Below are 27,977 nucleotides of genomic sequence, written 5' to 3'. Positions count from 1 at the left end.
GGCCAAAAACTGAAAAGTTGCTTGATCGAATCCCCGAGCTGACAAGGTAAAAATCTGTCCACATAACCCACTGTTCGCCGCTAGATCGTCGTTGTAATTAAGAATTTGTTCTTAACTAACTTGCCTAGTTAAATAAAGATCAAATAACAGCTGTCGTCCAGTAAACCACGTCACTTGTAATCGTTCTTCCGGGATTGCTTCCGCATGGTTTCCACTAGATAGCCCAGACACAAAGTCAAAATGTCTATCACAAAAAAAGAAACATTTTTGGCTTGCCTACGGCATAACCGTATGAACTTGAAGGTTATAGTGTTGGGCATACAGTTAGCAGTTTGGTTAAATCACATTTTAATGATGAGAAATTGTAGAAATAGGCGGGGTTTATGACTTTGTGGCTGTGGTAACTAATGACGGCACGCCCACCAACCAACTGAAAACACAGAAGCGTAATAAAAGCAAAATAAAAGAGAAGCGCATTGACCATTTGACTCTGCGAAGCTAGGAGAAGAATCTGCCCAATTATTCAACGAAGGTAAGAAATTCTCATAGCTACCAACTCTAGATTGGTTGGTTGCCATTCTCAAACGCATTGAATAGTGGCAATAAAGTAGACCTAATAAATGTAGATTGCCTTAAAGCTCTGGTAGTGGATAAGTAAACTTCTACTTTAAAAAATGACAACGTTTATTTGTATGACGGTTAGTTGTGAAAAAGATTGCTCTTTCAACTTAAAAAATATATATATATTTACACCTCAACTTGGTCGATGGTTCACATTTACATCTGCTCTCAAGACATTTCAAAAGTTGCTAATAAAACGCCTAGAACGGAACTACTCTTCCAAATGAAAATGCATCATCCTTCCTTGGAGTTGATTGGTGACAGCAATACGAGGAAACACAGGGCCCGGTTTCACAAAAACATCTTAAGGCTATGTTCATCGATAAATTTAGCCTTCGGATGATTTTTGGAAACCGGGCCCGGATCAGTGAGGACTGAATAATGTACTGTTAAAGTATTGGAACCAGCCCTTACTAGAATGTTTTGTGTTCTATTTCCTAATTCTATAAGGGCAACGCCCATATCACCTGGTACTGAACTCACTGCAAAACGGATGCACTTTGCCCCCTCATAGAAACTTTATTATGTCCATATCTCCTACACCACTGATAGTAAATGCTATATCTATTTGGTTCCTCCCTCCCTCTAAACTACAAAGATGAACGTTAAGCTCTGTGACTCTTTCCGGAACCTTATATTTTCCACTGTGGTGTTCAATGTAGGACAGGGCAGGCTAACTTTTCTGTGGTCTGGAAGTTGAATGTCTGGCTTAGATTTTACCCAAGTTTAAAAGAGAGATTTATTTTGTCGATACGCACACTTAGATCTGTATTTCTGCCTCTCAAACACAGGGCATTATCAATGCCAAACATGTTGCTGTGGAGACAGCAAACTTCACATGACAGATGAGTTTTAGAGCATAATTACAATTTGTCAACTTTTCTAGAATTTGTTTTGTTAAAGCCACTTCAACAGAAAGCACTACCTCTTACGCTCAAGAATGCACAAACAAATCTTACCCTCCTTAACTTAACCACACCCCCTACAGTCCAATAACTAGGACACATTTATTTTACCAGTTTTTTTATTTAACCTTTATTTAACTAGGCAAGTCAGTTAAGAACACATTCTTATTTACAATTACGGCCTACCCTGGCCAAACCCAGACGATGCTGGGCCAATTGTGTGCTGCCTTATGGGACTCCCAATCACGGCTGGTTGGGATACAGCCTGGAATTGAACCAGGGTCTGTGGTGACACCTCTAGCACTGAGATGCAGTGCCCTAGACTGCTGCGCCACTCGGGAGCACCAAGGTTAGTCTCATTGGGATCAAAAATCCCTTTTAACAAGAAAGACCTGGCCAAAATAGCAGCACACAAAGTTTGACACACCGTCCTACAGTATGTGTGCACAAGCTTGCGTATGGGCCTAATCATAGAATTACATATAGAATCCCGATTTGTTCAATAGGATCTCTGTGGGCCAAGTCGTAAAGATTTGTCATTTAGCTTTTTTGGAAAAATGTATTACCTTTTACTGTGACATAAACACAACCAGTCATGATGTTGTCATCTGATTGTCAATCACTTCAATGAGCTCCTTTACTACACGCACACATTCATCCACTCAAAACATATTTCCAGCCTCCAAATAGTGATGAATGGAAAGCGACATATGTTACACATCAACAAAAAGTGTAATGACATTTAGCCATTGTCATTAGGCCAGAATTTATGCGTCCACTACCACTAACTTTCCTGAACCAACACTTACACTTGACATTTTGTGTTCCATATGTGCTTTTGGTGTCATGGATGGGATTGTTGCTGTGAGATGGTGTGGGTGACGATGGTTACTGTACTGTACCTTCACACCTAGTACAGTACACAGCGCACACCTTATAATTCAATGTACACGTTATAATCCATTAGGTATGTGTACTGTCCCTCTTGCTTGATAGTTCTTGAGTGGGTGGAGGCACTGGAATGTATAGTGAAATAGTATTGGGCGTGCCAGTTTGTGGAAGGTGTGTGCCTGTATGACCGATTTGTCATGTTTGGCTCAGATTTGTGTAAATGACAGATGTGTGTACATGGTGGGAGTGTCCGTAGTTTTGTCTTATAAAAATAGAAATGTAGTACTTTAGTTTTGTTCTCTCAAGCCCCCCCTGTGTAACTATTACCTGGTCCAGCCAGTTTGCGTCAGTCGTTATGTAGTGTCATTGTCAGGTGTATTTGCTCTCACCATTCAGAAGCGCTCCCAGAAATGTCTGAGCATGTCAAAGGACACTGTCTAATGGGAATCTTTTCTCTTTAGTTATAGCATACACTCTAGTATAGTATAAAGAATAGTCCCCTGAATGCAGACAGTGGTGGAAAAAGTACCCAATTGTCATACTTGAGTAAAAATAAAGATCCCTTCATAGAAATTACTCAAGTGAAAGTTACCCAGTAAAATACCACTTGAGTAAAAGTATTTGGTTTTTAAATATACTTAAGTATCAAAAGTAAATGTAATTGCTCAAGTATACTTAAAAGTGTAAATGATTTAAAATTCCGTATATTAAGCAAACCAAATGGCACCATTTTATTTTTTTGTGTAGCCAGGGGCACACTCCAACATTCAGACATCATTTACAAACGAAGCATGTGTGTTTAGTGAGTCCGCCAGATCAGAGGCAGCAGGGATGACCAGGGATGTTCTCTTGATAAGTGTGTGAATTGGACAATGTTCCTCTCATGCTAAGCATTCAAAATGTACTTTTGGGTGACAGGGAAAATGTATGGCGTAAGAAGTACATTATTTTCTTTAGGAATGTAAGTGAAGTAAAAGTATTATAAAAATATAATACAGATACCCCCCCCCCCCAAAAAAAAATGACTTAAGTAGTACTTTTCAAGTATTTTTTACTTAAGTACTTTACACCACAGGTGACAGTAAGCCTTGTCCTGGTCTGAAAGGCACTCCTCTATTGGACATCTTTTTAGTCCAGAAGTACGCTTGAAGCCAATCGAATTCTTGGCACATGTTCTTACACAAGTGTTTCAAAATGGCAGAGAGAAGCTGCTTGAGAGGAGAGCTAGATAATGGATTCCTAATGGGGGATCAGCTTTCACCTGGTCAACTCCTTCAGATCAGAACCACTGAAAGAAAAGAGGCAAGAAGGGGAGAAACATTTTACATTTTGGGCATTTAACAGACTCATCCAGAGGGACTTACAGTCAGTGCATTCCACTTACGGTAAGATGGCTAGTCGGAGGAGGAGATTGGGTGGATCTCAATGAGTCAGGAGGTCAGTGGGCAGTCAGTGGGCGTGTTCAGCATTGCAGCCGACTTTAAAGGTGGGTCGAAACGGACTGATATACAAATAACCTTGCATCATAATTAACTGCTCAATATTATTTGTAGGTCAGTCCGTCACAATTGACCTATGATACATCACAGTTTTGATGCTCTTGAACATGGCCAGCGTCGCCTTTAGGCAGTAGGGCAGGCTACTTCAGGGGCCTGTTCTGGAGGACAGAACATTACAGAACTTTTCAGATAATCATAGATCTCTTCTACATGATACTTGTCTATCTGTCAGATAGAATAGGAAATCGAGTCAGCTCTATTAATTATATTTCGGAACGTTTCACATCACTGAATTAACCCTTTCCACTCCGGCCATTCCAGATGACATCCAAGAATGGCGGGAGCTTAGCCGGGATGAAATTTGAGGGGCTGGTAGATGCGTCAATCATCCGTGTCCCGCCCCACCACTACATCCATGTCCTGGACCAAAACACCAATATCGCCCGTGTGGAGATTGGACCGCTCACCTACATCAGACAGGACAATGAGAGGTGAGGAGTGTGTGTGTGTTGGTGCGTTTATCTGTCGTTTATCTGATAAGGTCTGCGTGTAATTACCTAATTACAAGTGCGGTTGGTTGTTGGTTTCTTCTAAGCCTACTGACGGCAAACAAGCTGTTATCGCTGGGGTTACAGCATCACACAATGTTTGACAGCACACTTTGAAAGTTAACAAATATCACGTTTTTAATGGCATCTTTTAAACCGTCCTCTGTGGCTGGTTTAAACATATGATTACTCAATCACACATGCATACACATGAACAAATGCATAGAGGTTGATTACATTGCTAGAGTGGAAGTAGGCGCTGCATTCTAGGTGTTTCTTTAGGTTAGTCAACATATGCCATGTACAAACACGTTTATTTGAACAGTGAGAGACAGAATAACAACAAAAAAATCCAGAAAAACGCATGTCAAAAATGTTATAAATTGATTTGCATTTTAATGAGGGAAATAAGTATTTGACCCCCTCTCAATCAGAAAGATTCCTGGCTCCCAGGTGTCTTTTATACAGGTAACGAGCTGAGACTAGGAGCACACTCTTAAAGGGAGTGCTCCTAATCTCAGTTTGTTACCTGTATAAAAGACACCTGTCCACAGAAGCAATCAATCAATCAGATTCCAAACTCTCCACCATGGCCAAGACCAAAGAGCTCTCCAAGGATGTCAGGGACAAGATTGTAGACCTACACAAGGCTGGAATGGGCTACAAGACCATCGCCAAGCAGCTTGATGAGAAGGTGACAACAGTTGGTGCGATTATTCGCAAATGGAAGAAACACAAAAGAAACACAAAAGAACTGTCAATCTCCCTCGGCCTGGGGCTCCATGCAAGATCTCACCTCGTGGAGTTGCAATGATCATGAGAACGGTGAGGAATCAGCCCAGAACTACACGGGAGGATCTTGTCAATGATCTCAAGGCAGCTGGGACCATAGTCACCAAGAAAACAATTGGTAACACACTACGCCGTGAAGGACTGAAATCCTGCAGCGCCCGCAAGGTCCCCCTGCTCAAGAAAGCACATATACATGCCCGTCTGAAGTTTGCCAATGAACATCTGAATGATTCAGAGGACAACTGGGTAAAAGTGCTGTGGTCAGATGAGACCAAAATGGAGCTCTTTGGCATCAACTCAACTCGCCGTGTTTGGAGGAGGAGGAATGCTGCCTATGACCCCAAGAACACCATCCCCACCGTCAAACATGGAGGTGGAAACATTATGCTTTGGGGGTGTTTTTCTGCTAAGGGGACAGGACAACTTCACTGCATCAAAGGGACGATGGACGGGGCCAAGTACTGTCAAATTTTGGGTGAGAACCTCCTTCCCTCAGCCAGGGCATTGAAAATGGGTTGTGGATGGGTATTCCAGCATGACAATGATCCAAAACACACGGCCAAGGCAACAAAGGAGTGGCTCAAGAAGAAGCACATTAAGGTCCTGGAGTGGCCTAGCCAGTCTCCAGACCTTAATCCCATAGAAAATCTGTGGAGGGAGCTGAAGGTTCGAGTTGCCAAACGTCAGCCTCGAAACCTTAATGACTTGGAGAAGATCTGCAAAGAGGAGTGGGACAAAATCCCTCCTGAGATGTGTGCAAACCTGGTGGCCAACTACAAGAAACGTCTGACCTCTGATTGCCAACAAGGGTTTTGCCACCAAGTACTAAGTCATGTTTTGCAGAGGGGTCAAATACTTATTTCCCTCATTAAAATGCAAGTCAATTTATAACATTTTTGACATGCGTTTTTCAGGATTTTTTGTTGTTATTCTGTCTCTCACTGTTCAAATAAACCTACCATTAAAATTATAGACTGATAATTTCTTTGTCAATGGGCAAACGTACAAAATCAGCAGGGGATCAAATACTTTTTTCCCCTCACTGTATCTGTGTAGACTAGTATTTCAGTCAGTAGGTGATTGTATTGTGCCCTCCTTCTCAGAGTGTTGTTCTCCCCCGTGCGAATGACCATGGTCCCTCCTCGCCACTACTGCGTGGTTCTCAACCCCGTTGCTCGCGACGACCAAGGACAGGTGCTCTTTGACCAATCAGGACAGGCCAAGCTTCGCCATGCCGACCTGGAGATCCGACTCACCCAGGACCCCTTCCCCCTCTACCCTGGAGAGGACATCCAGCAGGTACAGTCTGTTTGTTAGACGTCAGCGCTAAAGCCTAGGTGTTAGCAGTGCAGGGAGCTGATGCAAGTCTTCAGGTCTCAGTGCAGAGATTGCTCAGCACACAAGATAATCTAACTGTCTGGGACCTGGGTGCTAACCTGGTTCTCCTGAATGCTACAACTGTGTTAGTCTGCGGAGTTAAAGCCTAGGCATTAGAAGTTTGGAGAGTTGAAGCAATTCTTATTACATGGGTGTTAATCTCTTTTTTTATATATACAGTTGAAGTCGGAAGTTTACATACACCTTAGCCGAATACATTTAAACTCAGTTTTTCACAATTCCTGACATTTAATCCTAGTAAAAATTCCCTGTCTTAGGTCAGTTAGGATCACCACTTTCTTTTAAGAATGTGAAATGTCAGAATAATAGTAGAAAATGATTTATTTCAGCTTTCATCACATTCCCAGTGGGTCAGAAGTTTACATGCAACCAAATACTAATTGAGTGTATTTCCTTTAAATTGTTTAACTTGGGTCAAACATCTCGGGTAGCCTTCCACAAGCTTCCCACGATAAGTTGGGTGAATTTTGGCCCATTCCTCCTGGCAGAGCTGGTGTAACTGAGTCAGGTTTGTAGGCCTCCTTGCTCGCACATGCTTTTTCAGTTCTGCCCACAAATTTTCTATAGGATTGAGGTCAGGGCTTTGTGATGGCCACTCCAATACCTTGACTTTGTTGTCCTTAAGCCATTTTGCCACAACTTTGTAAGTATGCTTGGGGTCATTGTTCATATGGAAGACCAAGCTTTAACTTCCTGACTGATGTCTTGATGTTGCTTCAATATATCCACATCATTTTTGTTCCTCATGATGCCATCTATTTTGTGAAGTGCACCAGTTCCTCCTGCAGCAAAGCACCCCCCACAACATGATGCTGCCACTCCCGTGCTTCACGGTTGGGATGGTGTTCTTTGGCATGCAAGCCTCCCCCTTTTCCTCCAAATATAATGATGGTCATTATGGCCAAACAGTTCTATTTTTGTTTCGTCAGAACAGAGGACATTTCTCCAAAAAGTACGATCTTTGTCCCCATGTGCAGTTGCAAACCGTAGTCTGGCTTTTTTTATGGCGGTTTTGGAGCAATGGCTTCTTCCTTGCTGAGCGGCCTTTCAGGTTATGTCGATATAGGACTCGTTTTACTGTGGATATAGATACTTTTGTACCTGTTTCCTCCAGCATCTTCACAAGGTCCTTTGCTGTTGTTCTGGAATTGATTTGCACTTTTCGCACCAAAGTACGTTCATCTCTGGGAGACAGAACATGTCTCCTTCCTGAACGGTATGACGGCTTCGTGGTCCCATGGTGTTTATACTTGCATACTATTGTTTGTACAGATGAGCGTGGTTCCTTCAGGCGTTTGGAAATTTCTCCCAAGGATGAACCAGACTTGTGAAGGTCTACAACTCTTTTTCTGAGGTCTTGGCTGATTTCTTTTGATTTTCCCATGATGTCAAGCAAAGAGGCACTGAGTTTGTAGGCCTTGAAATACATACACAGGTACACCTCCAATTGACTCAAATGATGTCAATTAGCGTATCAGAAGCTTCTAAAGCCATGACATCATTTTCTGGAATTTTCCAAGCTGTTTAAAGGCACAGTCAACTTAGTGTATGTAAACTTCTGACCCACTGGAATTGTGATACAGTGAATTATAAGCGAAATAATCTGTAAACAATTGTTGGAAAAATTACTTGTGTCATGCATGTCCTAACCGACTTGCCAAAACTATAGTTTGTTAACAAGAAATTTGTGGAGTGGTTGAAAAACGAGTTTTAATGGCTTCAACCTAAGTGTATGCAAACTTCTGACTTCAAGTGTGTGTGTGTGTGTGTGTGTGTGTGTGTGTGTGTGTGTGTGTGTGTATATATATATTGATTGCGTGCTCTCCCCTCCCAGCACGTGACAGCGCTGCAGATCGTCTACCCAGACACCGCCCTGCGCCTTCAGGCTTTGCTGGACTTTGAGGAGGTGGGAGGAGAGAAGAGGGTGGCTGGAGATGAGTGGCTGTTCGAAGGGCCAGGTGAGTTCTCTGGGTACAACTCCTAACACATCCATTACAATTTCCTTCGGTCCTTACAGGGGTCATATTGATAAATGTGTATATTTTTTTACCAAATCTGAGCATTGTTTTAACAAGATCACTAGTTATCTTTCAATTTGTTTCTAATTTGACTTGTTGAAGTCAAATCCAATTTGATTCATCACGCACACAGTTTACAGCAGGTATAAAAGGTGCAGTGAAATACTTTCTTGCAAGCTCCCTCAACAATGCAGTACAAATATCAATAAAAAATAACAAGTAGTAGAAGAAAGTAGTATGCAAAAAACATAGTACATTCCACCCTAGTCATAGACTGTTCTCTCTGCTACCGCATGGCAAGTGGTACCGGCGCACCAAGTCTAGGTCCAAGAGGCTTCTAAATAGCTTTTACCCCCAAGCCATAAGACTCCTGAACATCTAATCAAATGGCTACCCAGTCTATTTGCATTGCTGGTGCTACTCTGTTATTATCTATGCATAGTCACATTAATAACTCTACCTACATGTACATATTACCTCAACTAACCGGTGCCCCTGCACATTGACTCTGTACCGCTACCCTCTGTATATTCTGCTGCTCTTGAATTATTTGTTACTTTTATTTCTTCTTCTTTTTTTTGGGAGGGGGTATTTTTTTCTTAACTGCATTGTTGGTTAAGGGCATTTCACCTGTTGTATTCGGCACATGTGACAAATACTATTTTATTTGACATTCCAAACAGTATGTAGTACCTGATTCCAAACACAGCCTGATTGCCTAATAATGCTTCTCTAACCCCCGACCCCTAACCTCTGCCCCCCCATAGGGACGTACATCCCCAGGAAGGAGGTGGCAGTGCTGGAGACCATCAAGGCCACGGTGATCAAAGAGAACCAGGCCATCCGCCTCCGAGCACGCAAGGAGGGAGTGGACAGGAGCGGAGTCCGCAGGGTCACTGGTGAGACACATATAAAATACAGTATATTTTTATTGTGCATATAATGTATGTACACAAAAGCAGCAGATGTTGGATCACTATCATACACAGATTTGCACACACACACGCCTACCTAGCTGAGTGATTCCCTGTGTGTGTTTGTCCAGGTGAGGAGTGGCAGGTGATAAAGGTGGGGGCGTATCTACCAGGAGCTCATGAGGAGGTCCTTGACATCGTCAACGCTTTCATCCTCACTGACAAGGTAACATCGCCCTCCTCTCTCGCCCTCACTTTATCTAGCACTCCCCCTCCCTCCTTCTCTCCATCCCTTGCTTTACTTATAACCCCCCCCCTCCTCGCTCCCTCACTTTATCTATCACTGTCTCCCTCTTTACCAATCACTCCTCATTCCTCCTCTCTCTTCACCATTTACTCCCCCTCCCTCCCTCCCTCCTTTCTCTCCCTCTCTTTGACCTATCACTCACCTTCCTTCTCTCGCCTCTCTCTTCACCATTTATTCCCTCTCCCTCCTCTTTCCCCCTCTCTTTACTTTTCCCTCCTCTCTCCCGCCCTTTAATTGTTTTATTCATTCACCATCTCTTGTTTTCCCCCTCCCTCCTCTTGATTGGCGGTCTCCAATAGTTTAACTATTGGATTATTTTGCTCTTCACTCGCAGTTGCTTAGTAGCCTATGCCTATTCCTGACCAAAAGCCTGTTATTTGACTGACTGATAATCAATCAATGTGATTTTGTTTCACTGAATTTCCATCTGTATAGGCTATTTGTTTAATTGGTTTCTGGCTGGGAAAACAAGTGGAGGTGGTATATCTCATATATTCGCTGATCAAATGTTTTTTTTGCTTACGTATTAGCAACTCCAAAAACCCTCGGAGGTTGTGAAATATGAATATGAGACTCACATGTTTTTGAAAATAGGATTGGATGTTATTTTTCTATCGGTATCGTGATGAAGATAAGATCCTGCTCCTAACGAGGTGGAGTGAGGGTAGGAAAGGGATGAAACGTGGATTTAAAAAAAAAAAATGCATGTTTCAAAATAACTTTTTTTTTATTTGATAGCGGTTCCACACATCCCTGTGGGAAAAATATTATTTGTGTTTTATTCTGTTATATTCCATTATATTCTTACTATAAAATATGTCTGACTGTGGATAGGTGTGTCTTGTCTGATTTAATAAACAAATAACAAACTATTGATTTCATTTGAATGGCGCAGCCAGGGTTGCACTGACCCGTAACATAGGCCTAATTAAACTCCATATGCTCTTCTATTCTTTAGAAAATACATGTAATTAGTCTTATGATGTTTCTTAGGACCTCCCTAAACAAATTCATGTTTTTTTTCACTCTCAGAGAGCACTGCACGTGCGAGCACTACGGCCATTCCGTGACGCCGGGGGGCGGGACCGGCGCACTGGGGAAGAGTGGCTTGTTACCATGGCGGAGCGGGAGGCACACATCCCGTCTGTTGCCGAGGAAGTGGTGGGAGTGGTCAACGTGACCACGCTGAGCAGCCGTCAGTACTGTGTGATCCTGGACCCGGTGGGACCAGACGGTAAACCACAGCTGGGTCAGAAGAGGGTGTGCAAGGTGAGACTGTGAAAGAGAGCGCTGTCTTTCACTCCTTTGTTTGGTCAAATGTTTGTTTAGTCACTCATTGCTGTTTTACACACTGGTGAGGAAGTTCAGTGACTTTGTTTGTTTATTAATTTGCCTTTTGTAGCTTTTAGTCACTTCCCCAATTAGCTTTAATTTAACACTGCTCTTTCTCCTCCTCCCAGGGTGAGCGTTCGTTCTTCCTGCAGCCAGGGGAGCACTTAGAGGAGGGCATCCAGGATGTTTATATTCTCTCTGAGGAGGAGGGCCTGGTGCTGAGGGCCGTAGAGGCCTTCAAAGATACACAGGAGGTGAGGAAAGGGGGGGGAGGGAGAGGGAATGGTGGAAGAATTTAAATGCAGATGGGAGGGGAAACGAATGCACCTCAGTCAAATAAAACAACGATCCTTAACAGGACTGACTGGTTTGGCCGGTACACAATCCATTCAATGTACACTCTCTTTCTCTCTCTCATTTTCCTCCACTCTCCTTCTCTCTCCCCTTCACTCTCTCCCTCATTCTCTCTCTCCCTCCTCCTCTCCTCTCTGCCAGCAGGAGGAGGAAGAGGAGGAGGAGGAGGAGGAGGAGAGGGCCAAGCTCTCCCGGAGGGGTGGAGTCCAACGTCGCCCCGGTGACCGCTGGATGCTACGTGGACCACTCGAGTACGTCCCCCCGGCTGCCGTGGAGGTGATGCTAAGGCGACAGGCCATCCCATTGGACGAGAACGAAGGGATCTATGTCCGAGACATCAAGACAGGAAAGGTGAGTTTTTACCCAGCTAAATGTTTGAAGACGGGCTAGTACATTTTTGGCATTAATTCCGACTGGTTAAGGTTTGAGATGGGCTGTTAAAACAGAAAAAATGTAAACAAGTGCCTAGCACTGGGATTGAACCCACCATCTTAAGAGCCGTAGCTCACGGTTTAACTAGATGGTAATAGGCGCTCACATTCCTCCTAGTGGACAGTATCTCTCCACGTCTTGGGGACCAGGGGCCTCCATTTATAAACTGTGCTTATGTACAAAATGCACCCCGACATGGGGGTGCTCCAGTTTTCACACAAAAGTTGGCATTTATATTAAAACAATTTTGATGTGAGAATGTGCTCACCTCTCTGCAAACTTTAGACCATGTGTATGCACATCTGCTAGTGGTTGAAATATTGTATTGAAAGCTGGCAAGTAAGTAGGCTATTTTGTGAAAATGGGGGAAATTACGAAAATTTAAAAGCAGGAAAGCATAAACGAATTCAGCCAATTACTGTTAGTGAGAAGAGCAAAAATCTTTTAAACATGTTTTTAATCTAAAATAATTAAGACATAGGAATCTTCCTATTTATTTTATTTTCATAACCATTGCAGAATAAATTCCTCACCTTTTCTGGCTTGTGATGAGTTCATATTCCTGAAGTAGCCATACAACACATTACCATGTGCATCGCTCACTTAATTGGACCTAGTAAATAGATATAGGCTTTATATCAGGTTTTGCAATCCCATAGGCACTGCGGTTTATAATATACAGTCAAATTTAACAGGTAAACAGTTTATCTTTTGCATTGAAGTAGGCCTACTGTACGCTTCTGTAATTGCTTTTTTTTAATATATATTTTGTAGCCAGCCATAGGCAATGTTTCAGAATTCGTGGGCAGACCATGTTTAGGTTGGGGAAAAGTCGACGCAAAACATTGTTGAATTCAAACGTTCTGCTGACAGGTCCGCAACCATTTTAACACAGTCCTTTGCCCGATACAGCATGAATTACGCAGGTTGACATTTTTGTGATGAGTCTGGCCCTGGAAGCAGAACTGAGTGGTTTAGCTAGATGGGTCAGCTGCATAGTCAAAATTGACTATATCATTCAAATAGAAGAAAAATGTGCTTTTTAGTCTTAATTTAAGGTATTGGGGTTAGCAGTGTGGTTAAGGTTAGAGTTAGGTTTAAAATCAGATTTCATGACTTTGTGGCTTTGCCAACTATTGACCATTCTGGAGAGCTGCTTCCATTACATGAGCAATCTCAATAAATGCCAACCGAAATAAATTACAGCAAAAGATTAAAACATTCTGCCAACACAGTAAATATACCGGTAACTTATGTAAAATATTTGACAGTAGGCCTACGGATAGGCTATTGCTGTGCGATTGGAGCACAGCATCATTGCCTATTAATCTCAGAGCCTATACCATGGCAGGACCTAGAAACATAATTTATTGATAAATGAAATATTGAACAATTCTTCTTTTGCATTTAGCCTACTTTTAAGTTGTTTCGAATACACTATCGATCTTGCTGAATGCACGGACAGGCAATCGCTATAGACAGCATGCATGTTTAGTTTGAAATAGTCTCTGCAAAATATCAAAACATTCTGCTCACACTTGCCATTGCTCTTTTAGAAACTGCTGTGGCTTAATTCCAATAGTTCCAATTTATACAGTAAATAACGGGTGTTATTTTCAACATCCAAAGGTTGAATGGAGGGCGTTTTCCAGGCAGAGTTTTAATGCTTGTTCACACACAGTTTTACGACCGGTCTGATTTATAAGGAGAAACATGCATATTACCTGCCCCAATGCATAGTGCCAACTGTAAAGATTGATGGAGGAGGAATAATGGTCTGGGGCTGTTTTTTATGGTTCGGGGTAGGTCCCTTAGTTCCAGTGAAGTGTTTTTATATATTTTTTGTTTTGTTGTATTTTACCCCCTTTCTCCCCAATTTCGATCTTGTCTCATCGCTGCAACTCCCCAACGGGCTTGGGAGGCGAAGGTTGAGTCATAAGTACTCTGAAACATGGCCCGCCAAGCTGCGCTTCTTAACACTCACCTGCTTAACCCGGAAGCCAGCCGCACTGGCTTCCGGGTTATAACCGCAAAGCGGCTACAGTCCGCTTGCATATGGGGCTCAGTCAGGACTGTTACTTTTGTAACCGAATGAGAACATTTTAGCTGATTTTTAATGTTGGAAAACTGATGCAAATGCAGAATGGTGTTAAATGCCTCTAAACAGCTTGGGGAGAAATTATTTCACAGATTTAGTCATGTAATATTAGGCCTACTGATTATTTCTCAGAATCTTCTTGTGAACTACTCATTGCGAGCCACCGGACATGCAGTTTTCTGCAAAGGTGAAATATTTTCTAGGCTGATGGAAGGCTACTTAGTCAGTGGGAGAATCTCAATTGCGTCCTCTCTCCTTCTCAAAACCGATTGGGTGAGAAAGCCAGATGTCCAGCAAAGCCTAAATCAGACATGCCGTGCTCACCATGGTTCGTACAGGCAAAGTGAAATGGTGCACACCTCTCAAAAGATATGTAACAACAAACACCCTGAGTGCATCGGACATGAAACAATGATACAAATGTAGTGGCACAACAAAATGGATACTGTGGCTGACCAGGGGGTTTGGTCAAGACGTTAACACAGATCAGACACGGACAGTGTAGGATTAGCTCGGTTTCGAGGGTGTTTATTTAAATAATAAATCAAAAAGAAAACGATATGTCTCCCCCATGAGACCCTCTCCGGGATACCATCTTCTGGGCTCCAGGTCTTGCTGTATCCTGTCGGGGTCAAAACTGTAACTCCTGTTACCTCTATAACCATCCCCAACTATACAGGAGTCCTTTCTTCCGCACTCTCTCCCTGTGTGCTGCCCTTCTGGCAGCTTTATTGGCCTTGCACAGCTGGTGAGCAGTCAGCCCTTGATTACTCCCAATCAGCCCCAATTAGTCCTGGCCGGATCACCCTTCGAGACCTGGCACGTCCAGCAGATGGAGCCATCGCCTTGTGATGTATACTCCATCTGTTACCAGGCCTCGTCTTCCCCTGGTGGCTGACCTGCTGTACGCCACTATACATTTATTCATTTGAAACACCAGTGGTGCAACTAGTGCTTTCAGACGGCACTGAACCAACACAGTGGCATGCAGGAGGGAAGCAAAACTTTCCAGTGGGCTAAACATTCATCTTGAGGCGACGGGGGAGGGTGTGCAAAATGCAATATGTAGAAATCGCTCCACCGTTTCCTGGTTGCTAAAATTGTAATAGTTTGCCTAATTTTTGTTTGTGACAAAATAAGCATTATTGTACCATCTAAACCACTGTGAAATATATCTTTTCAGTACCGTAACCAAACATATACAATTTTTCTGTTTGAAGCTGTTGTACAAAATCGAAAGTCAAAGACTCAAAAACAAAACTTAACAGGAAGCGTAGAAGTAGTGCACATGGAACAGATCTACCCCTTTTCAGAGCTGTCATTCTCAATGAAAGCAAGTCTATCTGTAACTCTCACTTCTATGTGAATTTGGTCAGGTTGCCCAAAAAGTTACATATTGCAGTTTTAATTATTATATAACATCGACAGGTATTTTAATGTAGACTAGCTCAAAACATTACTAGTCATTGAAAATGACATTCCCAATTGATACTTTTATGGTAAAAAACAAAGCGGGATTGCACCTGCTCCATTGCTCGGGTGCCTTTGATATAGTGCACTATTGACCAGGGCCCACAGGACTCTGGTCAAAACTAGTGCACCATGTACTGTAGGGGGGCCATTTGGGACGTACACTAAAACACCTGATTCGAATGATCCAGGGAATCCAGTCACCTGTTATCAGCCTTAAATCCCCACCCACCTCTCACCATCCCTCTCCCCCATTGGCTGCCTGGCTCTAGGTCCGTGCTGTGATTGGCCACACCTACATGCTGACGCAGGACGAGGAGCTGTGGGCGAAGAATCTGCCTCAGAATGTTGAGGCCCTCCTGGCCTCCACAAAGGACCCCCTGGCTGACCGCTCGGACCGCAGCAAGGAAGTGGAGGTGAAGGACCGGGACAAGACCAAGGTGGTGTCCTACAGGGTTCCCCACAACGCTGCCGTGCAGGTCTACGACTACAGGGAGAAGAAGGCCAGGTAAACATGGCTGACAGACAGACGAATGTGGAGGCACTGGCCCTGTCCAGAAACAACCCATATACTAGCACAGGGCTGCATTCCAAATGGCACCCTATTCCCTATATAGTGCACTACTTTTGACCAGAGCAACATTGGGCCCCTAGTGTTAACTTTTCCCTTTCGCCCTCCCTCTCTCTTCCCACCCCCCTCTCCTGTCTTGTCCTCCCTCCCTCCTTTTCTCCCTCCCCTCTCTCAGGGTGGTGTTTGGGCCAGAGATGGTAATGTTGGGTCCTGATGAGCAGTTCACCGTGCTGTCCCTGTCAGGGGACAAGCCCAAGAGGGCCAACGTCATCAAGGCCGTGTGTCTGCTGCTGGGGCCGGACTTCTTCACTGACATCATCACCATAGAGACGGCCGACCACGCACGCCTGCAGCTGCAGCTCAGCTACAACTGGTAGGGTTTGTGGGTGGGGGACGACGACGTGTGTGTGTGTTTGAGGATCCTCTGCGATTTGGTGTCCTTAGTCTAGTCTGTAGGCCAGCTGATGTATTTAATATCTCTACCTCCCCTCTCTCTCGATCTCTCTTTCTCTCTCAGGCACTTTGACCTGAAGTCTCCTGCGGACCCGTCCCAGGCTGCGGCTCTGTTCTCGGTGCCTGACTTTGTGGGGGATGCCTGTAAAGCCATCGCCTCCCGCGTCAGAGGAGCCGTCGCCTCCGTGCAGTTTGACGACTTTCACAAGGTCCGTCCACACTTCAATCATCTAAATCTGCGCTTTTCTGGCTTTTTAATACACTTTTTAATTCTACATGGCCTCCAGCCCTTAGCTATCGTAGTTAGGTAGGCCTATACGCCGCTTTGGAAAACCGATGCCAATTGATTCAAAGACAAGAATAACACACCATGCTTTAACGTCTTCTTTAACCCCCTCCACTCTACAGAACTCCAACCGGATCATCTGCTCCTCTGTGTTTGGCTTTGATGACAAGCTGACTGTGCGTCCCAGCCTGCGCTTCCACCAGAACAGTCTGGTCATCAGCAGTGTGGACATCCAGTCAGTGGAGCCGGTAGACCAGAGGACCAGAGACGCCCTGCAGAAGAGTGTCCAGCTGGCCATCGAGATCACCACCAACTCCCAGGAGGCTGCCGCACGGTAGGACACATGACACGCACGCCAGGGGAGAACGAATGCCACCTCTGAAGCCGTCGATGTTCAAGGTCAACTGTGGTACTGCAGGCCAAAGCATAAAACAGGATCCCCCCATTCTAGTGAATGGAAAAATGTCAATCTCCGTGAATTTGTTTTTAATCATTTGAAGACAACAAACATGGTACCAAAAATTGCTTCTAATACCACAGATATAAATCTCATTACAGAATAAATTTTTGCTAATGGCAGCCTGCAGTACCACTGTCTGCCTTCAATTTGAGTTATTTAATGAGATTGGGCAGCACTGAGCTAGCCTGCAACTCACTTCCTGGAGTAGCTCAAGCTGCACATGAGATGCCATCTTAAGACTTAATTTGGCTTCAATGCGCTATTGAGTCTTCACATAGGAATGAATGGTGTCACGTGATCGATAGCTTTGTCCATTTATTTATATATGTATGTATGTATGTATGTATGTATGTATGTATGTATGTATGTATGTATGCATGCACACTTACAGGAGCAATTAGGGCTAAGTGCCTTGCTCAAGGGCACATTGACAGATTTTTCACCTAGTTCGATTCGAACTTGCAACCTTTCAGTTACTGGCCCAACACTCTCAATTGCTAGGCTATCTGCCACCAGACAGACACACACAGAATTGTTTTTGCCTGTTTGGTAAGTGTTACCCCCCCCCCCTCTCTTCTTCTCCCTTTCTTTGTATTTCTCTCTCCCCTCCCTCCCTGCAGCCATGAGGCAGAGCGTCTCGAGCAGGAGGCGCGTGGTCGTCTGGAGAGGCAGAGGATTACAGACCAGGCGGAGGCAGAGAGGACCAGGAAAGAGCTGTTGGAGCTGGAGGCCCTCAGGTGACCACTGATGCTGTGCTGTTAAAACTAATGCACGTTAGCATCGCTTTTGGGAAATAAAATGGCAGAGATATCACTAACATAACGCTAACACATTAGCTTTGCCAATGGAAAAAAGTTATGGCAAGGAGCTAGAATTGGCATGGCTAGCGTTAGCATTATGCTGTTCTTAGTAGTGTGAATGCGAAGCTGTACTGAGTAACATTTAGATCAGAGATCCTAACATAATGTAGCTATGCTATTGTGAGTTGTGTGAATGCGGAGGTTATATCTGTGGTGAAGTTTCCCCTAGGTACAGATCTAGGATCAGATTTTCCCTCCCCCAGCTTCATGTGTTTTGTCCAAATATTGGTGGATTCAACTAATAAAAGAATGGACAACCTGACCAGAGGTCCAGGACCTGAAGAACATTTTGCCGTTTTCCCAGGTTCAGCTCGATGAGTTGAAACAGGAGAACGGCTAGATGACAGCAATCTGTAAGTCATTGAGAGAGGACATCAGTTCTGTGTGTGAATCCATGATAACAATGACTGATAAGGGAGGGACAATCAAGGTAGAATAACATGGTTCGGGGCGGAATTGACGAATCTCCACATGAGACCTGGACGAAGTCTGAGGACAAAGTGAGGGAAATGATCGCTGAGAAATTGAAGATCGACCACAGGAAGATTAGGGTGGAGCGCGGCCACAGGACTGGACAACCCACCACCGGCCCAGGTGACCGTCCCAGGCCGATAGTGGTCAAGTTCCTAAGGTTCAAGGACAAGGTAGCTGTTCTGGAAAGAGCCAAGAACTTGAGAGGAATGTATATCTTCCTCAACGAGGACTATCCTGAAGCTGTGGGGACATTGCTTACATCTGTTATGACAGGCTCATTGTCCACCCTCCCTCCCAGAAGCCTGGAAAGGATGAGAGAGCCAAGGCTATGGGTTCGTAGCTTCAACCCGTAGCACTCACACCAATTGATTAATGGACTTCTGAATGTATATTTTTTTCCTCTTGCCTTGTTTGCTCTTTTCCATATTATGTCTTATCTCTGATAAGCTACCCAGGAAAGGGCTGAAAATAGCCCATATTAATATGTAGCCTTAGAAATAAGGTTCATGAAATCAATAACATTCATATTAGCCATTTCTGAGTCTCACATAGATAATTCATTAGATGATATAGCAATACAAGGATATAACATCTATATAAGAAACAAATGCTTATGGGGGAGATGTTGCTGTATATATTCAGAGCCATATCCCTGTAATGCTTAGAGAATATATTGTAGCAGGCTCAAGGGTTTCCATGTCACTAAGTTCAATAACAAAACATGCACAAGTAGCACAACTAGAATGCAAATGGAGAGTTTATTAGGGAGTTTTGCACACTGGGGAAAAGGGGGGAATTCACCAACTATTTCACAGTCCACAATCCGTTCTCGTTGTCCGTTCCGTTCTCCAGGGGTAATCCTAAAACTCAGGTCCTCAGCCAATCCGGTACATGGATTACAGTCCAGGTCACAACGGGTAATCACACAGACATTGCTCTCTCTTCTCACACTCTGCATAACACACACTTCACTCTCCGTTCTCTGCCCCCTTTTATCCCCCAGCACTCCCTGGCTTAATGATCCACAGCCTCGCCTCGTTGGGGCATGAAGTCCATATAAGGCTTGGGGGTGGAGCCAGCGGGCTGCAAGATATCTCCCTTCAATAACCACTCCCCTCACCTCTCCCTGCCGCCTGACCGGGAGGGAGGGGTGGTCCAGCTCCCTAGAGCAGTGGTTCTCAATCCTGGTCCTGGGGACGCAAAGGGGTGCACATTTTTGTTTTTGCCCTAGCACCACACAGCTGATTGAAATGATCAACTCATCAAAAGGCTTTGATGATTTGAATCCAGTGTGTAGTGCTAGGGAAAAAAACAAAAATCCAGCACCCTTTTGGGTCCCCAGGACCAGGATTTCGAACCACCGCCCTAGAGCATCCCTCCTGGAGAGGGCATTGGCATTTCCATGGGTTGCACCTGATCTGTGGATGACAGAGAAAGCAAAGGACTGTAAGGATAGGAACCAGCGGGTGACCCGGGCGTTACTGTCCTTATTCCGTGACATCCAAACCAGTGGTGCATGGTCCGTTACGAGGGTGAAGTGCCGTCCCAATAAGTAATACTTCAGCGTCTCGAGCGCCCACTTGATCGCTAGACATTCTTTCTCCACAGTGGAATATCTTTGTTCCCGCGACAACAGCTTCCGGCTAATGTACACAACTGGGTGTTCCTCACCTTCTTGTAGCTGTGATAGGACGGCACCCACCCCTGTTTCGGACCCATTGGTCTGTACCACCAGTGGTTTGGAGAGGTCAGGGGTCACCAGCACGGGTCCAGAACACAGTGCTCCCTTTAGGTCCTGGAGCTCTATTAATTCATCAGTTTGGGGCATGGGGTATGCGTCAAACTTCAAGATTTTATTTACCTTTGTAAAATCATGACAGAAGCGAATGGTGCCGTCTGGTTTCGGCACCAACACTATGGGACTGCACCACTCACTCTTCGATTATATCAGCTTTCAACACTGTTTTTAACTCAGTCCTGACAGCCACTCTCCTTGCTTCCGGTATGCGGTAGGGTCTCAACTTCACCTTTTCCCCGGGCTCGGTGATGATGTTGTGCTGTACCAGATCGGTGTGTCCTGGTTCACTGGAGAACACTTCCTGGTTCCGGCCGACCGACCAAATCCCTCAGCTCCTGCTTCTGTGCTTGCTTCAGCTGCTCCCCCAGTGATACCTCCGCCGGCTTGGTCTCTGTGGTAGCCTTCTTCGGGGAAATTGAGTAGAGTACATCACTTGTGTTCCATTTCTTTAGCAAATTCACATGGTAAATCTGGGTCAGATGCTTACAGGCTGTCTGACCCTATAGTTAACTTCACCCACTTCCTCAAGGACTTCGTATGGCCCATTCCATCGGGCCAAAAACGTACATTCTGAGGTGGGGACCAACACACATTGGAGAGAGCGTAGAAATTGATCTATGACCACTTTCTCGATGGGCGTCAGTGGTTCAGCAGTTGGGCTAATTAGATCATGCATTTACGATCGGGGTGGACGCTGTAGGATCAGACGCCCAATCGTGGAATCTTTGTGCCCTGCTAATCAGGGTGTAACCATACCAGCGCAGGATTTACTTTTTCAGCCCCTCGTAATGCGTCGACTGGTCAGCCGTCAGATCCTGATAGCTCTTCTGTGCCGCGCCATTTCTCATGGGGCCTTTTCTCCCTAGCCACCGTCCTCTCGAAGGCTTGGAGGTAAGCCTCGATGTCGTCAGCCTCTGTCAACTTCAGTACAAACCTACTGGGTTTGGAACGAGAGACTGCTGCGCCTGCCGCTATGCCGGCCTGGGCGGCTGGCAGCTGGCTGAGTTCAGATCGTAGGAGATCGGTCTGCTGACACTGTTCCTCCAGCAGCTCCCGATGCATAGCCTGCTGTGCTATGTTCGCCTCCACCAGCTGTTTCACCAATGCTTCCATTGTGCTCCGTGTCTGTTTAGTTATTGAGCTTGGTTTGGTGTGCCCGCATTCTCCACCATATGGAGCAGGCTCAAGGGTGTGGGGTTTCCACGTCACCAAGTTCAATAACAAAACACACACAAGTAGCATAATTAGAATGCAAATGGGGAGTTTTGCACACTGGGGGAAAGGGGGGAATTCACCAACTATTTCACAGTCCACAATCTGTTCTCGTTGTCTGTTCCATTCTCCAGGGGTAATCCTAAAACTCAGGTCCTTAGGCAATCCGGTTCGGTACACGGAGGGGGGGGTGTAAATCTCTCTTCTCACACTCTCCATAACACATACTTCACTCTCCATAATACACCTACACACTTCACTCTCCATAACACACCCACACACTACACGCTTCACTCTCCATAACACACCCACACGCTTCACTCTCCATAACACACCCACACGCTTCACTCTCCATAACACACCCACACGCTTCACTCTCCATAACACACCCACACGCTTCACGCTTCACTCTCCATAACACACACACTTCTCTCCGTAACACACACACTTCACTGTCCGTTCTCTGCCCCTTTGTGCAGGCCGCTCCCTCTTTTATCCCCCAGTACTCCCTGGCTTAATGATCCGCTCGTTGGGGCAAGAAGTCCATATAAGGCTCTGGGGTGGAGCCAGCAGGCTGCAAGATATCTCCCTTCAATAACCACTCCCCTCACCTCTTCCTGCTGTCTGTATATATGTGTGTGTGTGTGTGTGTGTGTGTGTATATATGTGTGTGTGTGTGTGTGTGTGTGTGTATATATATATATACATACATACATACATACATACATACATACATACATACATACATACATACATACATACATACATACATACATACATACATACATACATACATACATACATACATACATACATACATACATACATACATGCATACAGTTGAAGTCGGAAGTTTAAATACATTTAATCTCAGTTTGACAATTAATCCTAGTATAAATCCCCTGTCTAAGGTCAGTTAGGATCTCCACTTTATTTTAAGAATGTGAAATGTCAGAATAATAGTAGAGAGAATGATTTATTTCAGCTTTCATTTGTTTCATCACATTCCCAGTGGGTCAGAAGTTTGCATACACTCAATTAGTATTTGGTAGCATTGCCTTTAAATTGTTTAACTTGGGTCAAACAAAGCTTCCCACAATAAGTTGGGTGAATTTTGGCCCATTCCTCCTGACAGAGCTGGTGTAACTGAGTCAGGTTTGTAGGCCTCCTTGCTCGCACACGCTTTTTCAGTTCTGCCCACAAATGTTCTATAGGATTGAGGTCAGGGCTTATAGGACTCGTTTTACTGTGGATATAGATACTTTTGTACCTGTTTCCTCTAGCATCTTCACAAGGTCCTTTGCTGTTGTTCTGGGATTGATTTGCACTTTTCGCACCAAAGTACGTTCATCTCTAGGAGACGGAATGCGTCTCCTTCCTGAGCGGCATGACAGCTGCGTAGTCCCATGGTGTTTATACTTGCGTACTATTGTTGGTACAGATGAACGTGGTACCTTCGGGCGTTTGGAAATTGCTCCCAAGGATGAACCAGACTTGTGGAGGCCTACAATTTTTTTTCTGAGGTCTTGGCTGATTTCTTTTGATTTTCCCATGATGTCAAGGAGAGGCACTGAGTTTGAAGGTAGGTCTTGAAATACATCCACAGGTACACCTCCAATTGACTCAATTAGCCTATCAGAAACTTCTAAAGCCATGACATCATTTTCTGGAATTTTCTAAGCTGTTTAAAGGCACAGTCAATTTAGTGTATATAAACTTCTGACCAACTGGAATTGTGATACAGTGAAATAATCTGTCTGTAAACAATTGTTGGAAAAATGACTTGTGTCATGCACAAAGTAGATGTCCTAACCGACTTGCCAAAACTATAGTTTAACAAGAAATTAGTGGAGTGGTTGAAAAACGAGTTTTAATGACTCCAACCTAAATGTATGTAAACTTCCGACTTCAAGTGTGTGTCTGTGTGTGTAATTTAACTAGGCAAGTCAATTAAGAACAAATTCTTATTTATAATGACGACCTTATCTTATGTCAAGTGTTATTGAAGTGTTGTGGTTGCAGGTTCACTTGGCACATCTAAAGCCTTTTCTTTTGGGGTGTTGCTATAGGCCACCAAGTGCTAACAGTCAGTATCTAAATAATGTGTGTGAAATGCTTGAACATGTATGTGTTGTAAACAGAGAGGTCTACTTTCTTGGTGACCTGAATATTGACTGGTTTTCGTCAAGCTGTCTGCTCAAGAGGAAGCTTCTCACTGTAACCAGTGCCTGTAATCTGGTTCAGGTTATTAATCAACCTACCAGGGTGTTTACAAACACTACAGGAACAAAATTATCCACATGTATCGATCACATTTTTTACTAATACTGTAGAACTTTGTTCTAAGGATGTATACCCATTAAATGCAGTGATCACAATATAGTGGCTATATCCAGGAAAGCCAAAGTTCTAACAGCTGGGCCTAAAATAGTGTATAAGAGATCATACAAAAGATTTTGCTGTGACTCTTATGTGGAGGATGTTAAAAAATATTTGTTGTCTGATTGTGATTAATGAGGAACATCCAGACACTGCACTTGATGAATTTATGAAATTGCTTCTTACAATTATTGATAAACATGCACATGTTAAGAAACTGACTGTTACAACTTAAGGATCCATGGATTAATGAGGAATTGGGAAAAACTGTATGGTTGAAAAATCTGTGGCAAAAGGAGTGGCTAATAAGTCTGGCTGCACATCTGACTTACTGCAAATTGAGAAATGATGTGACTAAACTCAACAAATTCGAATAAACTGTATTATGAAGCTAAGATCAATGATATAAAGAATGATGGAAAAAATTGAGTACTTTAAATAACGTTATGGGCAGAAAGAAAAATTCAACTCCATCTTTTATCGAATTCATCACGAAACCATTTGATGTTGCTAATTTAACGATTACTTCATTGGCAAAGTGGGCACACTTAGGTAGGAAATTCCAACAATGAACAGTGAGCCATTGTATTCATGCATAAAAAAACATAATGAAAGAAAAGCATTGCAAGTTTGAATTTTGTGAAGTTAAGTGTTGGAGAGGTGGAAAACATTATTGTTATCGATCAATAATGACCAACCTCCTGGCATTGACAACTTAGATGGAAAGCTACTGAGGATGGTAGGGAGTGGCTGTAGAGTCAGCTATCTGTCATATCTTTAATCTGAGTTTAGAGGAATGTCTTTGTCCTCAGGGCTGGAGGGAAGCCAAAGTAATTCTGCTACCCAGAGTGGTAAAGCGACCTTTACTGGTTCTAACAGCAGACCTATAAGCTTGCTGCCAGCTCTTAGCAAACTGTTTGACCAAATGCAATGCTGTTTCTCTATAAACAAATTAACAACAGACTTTCAGGATGCTTATAGAGAAGGGCACTCAACATGTACTGCACTGACACAAATGACTGATTGGTTGAAAGAAATTGATAATAAGAAGATTGTGGGAGCTGTACTGTTAGATTTCAGTGGAGCCTTTGATATTATTGACCATAACCTGTTAAACTTGTGTTATGGCTTTTGAATCCATATCATGGATTCAGAGCTATAGAGGGTTTTCTTTAATGGATGCTTCTCTAATGTCAAACATGTAAAGTGTTGTGTACCGCAGGGCATCTCTCTAGGCCCTCTACTCTTTTCTATTTCTACCAATGACCTGGCATTAAACAAAGCATGTGTGTCCTTGTATGCTGATGATTCAACCATATACGCATCAGCAACCACAGCTAATGAAGTCACTGAAACCCTTAACAAAGAGTTGCAGTCTGTTTTGGAATGGGTGGCCATCTCTAAAACTAAGAGCATTGTATTTGGTACAAATCATTCCCTAATTCTAGACTTCAGCTGAATCTGGTAATGAATGGTGTGGCTGTTGAACAAGTTGATGAGACTAAATTACTTGGCGTTACCTTAGATTGTAAACGGTCATGGTCAAAACATATAGATTCAATGGTTATATCGAGCCATTTTTGCATGGAACTCTGTTCCATCTCATATTGCTCAAGTGAAAAGCAAACCTGGTTTAAAAAAAACTGAAAGCAACACTTCACAGCACAACGCCTCTCACCTATTTGACCTAGATAGTTTGTGTGTATTGATATGTAGGCTATGTGTGCCTTTTGTAATACTTTTTTTAATGTAGTTCCGTCCTTGAGCTGTTGTCTATTAATGTTCTATATTATGTAATGTTTTGTGTGGACCTCAGGAAGAGTAGCTGCTGCTTTTGCAACAGCTAATGGGGATCCTGACAAAATACCAAATCTAAAGGTGTGTCGTTGTGTTGCAGTGCGGCGGTGGAGAGTACAGGGGCAGCCAAGGCAGAGGCCCAGTCCAGAGCAGAGGCAGCCCGTATCCAGGGAGAGGCGGCAGTCAACGAGGCTAAACTGAAGGCTGAGGCCCAGAAGATTGAGGCTGTACGTATCCTCTCACTATGCTGTGTGTGTGCTGCGTGTGTATGGTCGAAAGTGTTGCACATTGTGTAATTCTGAAAGGTACACAACCAGTAGTTCACGTGTGTGTGTGTGTGTGTGTGGTCTGTGTTTGATAAATGTTTGAAGGTGTTCTACATTGTGTAATGCTGAAAGGTTCACATACTATGTGTAGCTGACCTGTAAGTCTGTGTGCAGGAGGGCGAGCTGGACCGTCTGTCCAAGGCGAGGGAGCAGGAGCTAAACTATAAGTCAGCAATGGATCGTTTGGAAGTGGAGAAACAGCAGAAGCTGGCTGAGATAGAGAGCAACCGCTTTAAAAAGCTGGTGGACAGTATCGGCGCCGACACCCTGCAGGAGATGGCCAGAGCCGGCCCCGAGCTACAGGTACATAACTCCTTACATACCATAATACTTGTGCTACACCAATACATTTGTCTGAATTAAAATGGCACCTGGAGAATCATTAAGCTCTTGTTCAGGTCAGAATCATTCTGTAATGTTTTACTTTACTGTAACGTTTCACTGAGCATGTCTGCCTTTCTCCCACCCAATCTCAATTTAATTAAATTAGCTATATTGGCGTGACAAGACATTATAAAATACAGTTTAGGATTTTGGAACTGGAACACAGGATCTTATTCAATCAGTTATAACATAAAGGAGAAATGATCATATTAAATTAATAATCTCTCTGTTTCTGTCCCTCACTCCCCTCTTTTCCCCACTCCCTCCCTTTCTCCCCCACCCTCTCCCAGGTCAAGCTGCTCCAGTCTCTGGGTTTGAAGTCAACCCTGATCACAGACGGCTCTTCTCCCATCAACCTCTTCAGCACGGCCAATGGCCTTCTGGGAGCTCTTTCTCAGAGCCAGGGTCAGTGAGAGGGGGAAGAGAAAAGGAGGAGAACGTTGACAATAAGAGAATAATGTCCAGTCTGATAATATCCCCTACAGATGTAGGATTTCTGGTTGTTTTTTGTCTGATGTAGTAACTGACAATTAGGGATATGATATGTATGACTGTACGGTTGCGATTATTCTGGTGTGTGTGTGTGTGCGCACATAGACGTCTTTAGTCAGATACACATCTAAGTGAACGTTCCCCTTAGTTTACATGGCTTTTTTGCTCATCTGTTTGGTGCCGTCGATGCCCTATAAAGTGCTGTCCACTCCATGTGTTGCATATCTATACAAACCATAATCCTGGATAGTAAGGAATCTTTCCTTGTTCTGCTTTTGAGGTTTATGCAAATGTGTTTAATTCATTTGTTGATCCATTTATAGATATGGGTATCATAAGGTGAATGCACCAATTTGTAAGTCGCTCTGGATAAGAGCGTCTGCTAAATGATGTAAATTTATCAAAGAAATTAAAGCATGGCTTTTCCCCGTAACCTTAAATGTCAAGGCTTCAGTTTGTATCCATGGTCTGTCTGTACACACACACACACACACACACACTGGATAAAGTGTTTCAATCCATTTGAACAAACCATATTTTTGCAATAACCATCATGTATCGAACTCTTCATCTACCTCTTATGTCTGTAGCTCATGCAGTAGTGACTAATAAAAACAACATTAAGCTACATGCTCTGGCCTGACTTATTACACAATCTTCTATTGGCTTCTCAGCCAAATGGCAGCCATGCCACTTGGTTTGCTATAAAGCTGAGGGATGGCCAGAGCTTGAGAAATGTATCAACTCTCAAATTGTATCATATCAATGTATATCATAAATTGAAATGACCATTGGAGAGCATTACAAATATTACTGATTGCACCTTTAATCAATGAATTGATACTGATTATATTTTTATTAGAAGACCACTGGATATTTTAGCACAGATTTTTACTCCATTTGGTC

At 43.7% G+C, this 27,977-nt stretch overlaps 1 protein-coding gene across 2 annotated transcripts; it reads left to right on the top strand.

Moving 5' to 3' along the window:
• The first annotated feature begins 367 nt into the window (after positions 1-367).
• LOC115192154 (major vault protein) lies at positions 368-27,698 on the top strand. 2 transcript variants are annotated; one of them, XM_029750345.1, is made up of 17 exons: positions 368-532; positions 4,238-4,407; positions 6,360-6,555; positions 8,489-8,612; positions 9,440-9,571; positions 9,718-9,812; positions 10,926-11,162; positions 11,354-11,479; positions 11,718-11,930; positions 15,852-16,087; positions 16,326-16,523; positions 16,668-16,812; positions 17,012-17,223; positions 17,970-18,086; positions 25,970-26,096; positions 26,310-26,498; positions 26,870-27,698. In XM_029750345.1, the coding sequence occupies exons 2-17, from the start codon at positions 4,238-4,240 to the stop codon at positions 26,990-26,992; spliced, it is 2,640 nt and encodes an 879-aa protein (XP_029606205.1). In that variant the 5' UTR covers positions 368-532; the 3' UTR covers positions 26,993-27,698. The 2 variants fall into 2 exon arrangements, with proteins under 2 accessions (XP_029606205.1, XP_029606206.1); XM_029750346.1 differs by having other exon boundaries at positions 369-532; positions 11,721-11,930.
• The last annotated feature ends 279 nt before the right edge of the window (positions 27,699-27,977 follow it).

Source organism: Salmo trutta, chromosome 4, assembly GCF_901001165.1.
Source record: "Salmo trutta chromosome 4, fSalTru1.1, whole genome shotgun sequence".
Classification (NCBI taxonomy): domain Eukaryota; kingdom Metazoa; phylum Chordata; class Actinopteri; order Salmoniformes; family Salmonidae; genus Salmo; species Salmo trutta.
This window is presented reverse-complemented; position numbering and strand designations above follow the sequence as displayed.

Coding starts and splice junctions, on each gene's coding strand:
- LOC115192154 (XM_029750345.1), top strand. CDS start 4,238: ATGACATCCAAGAATGGCGGGAGCTTAGCCGGGATGAAATTTGAGGGG. Junction 16,088..16,325: donor TACAGGGAGAAGAAGGCCAG/GTAAACATGGCT, acceptor CCCCTCTCTCAG/GGTGGTGTTTGGGCCAGAGA. Junction 17,224..17,969: donor TCCCAGGAGGCTGCCGCACG/GTAGGACACATG, acceptor CCCTCCCTGCAG/CCATGAGGCAGAGCGTCTCG.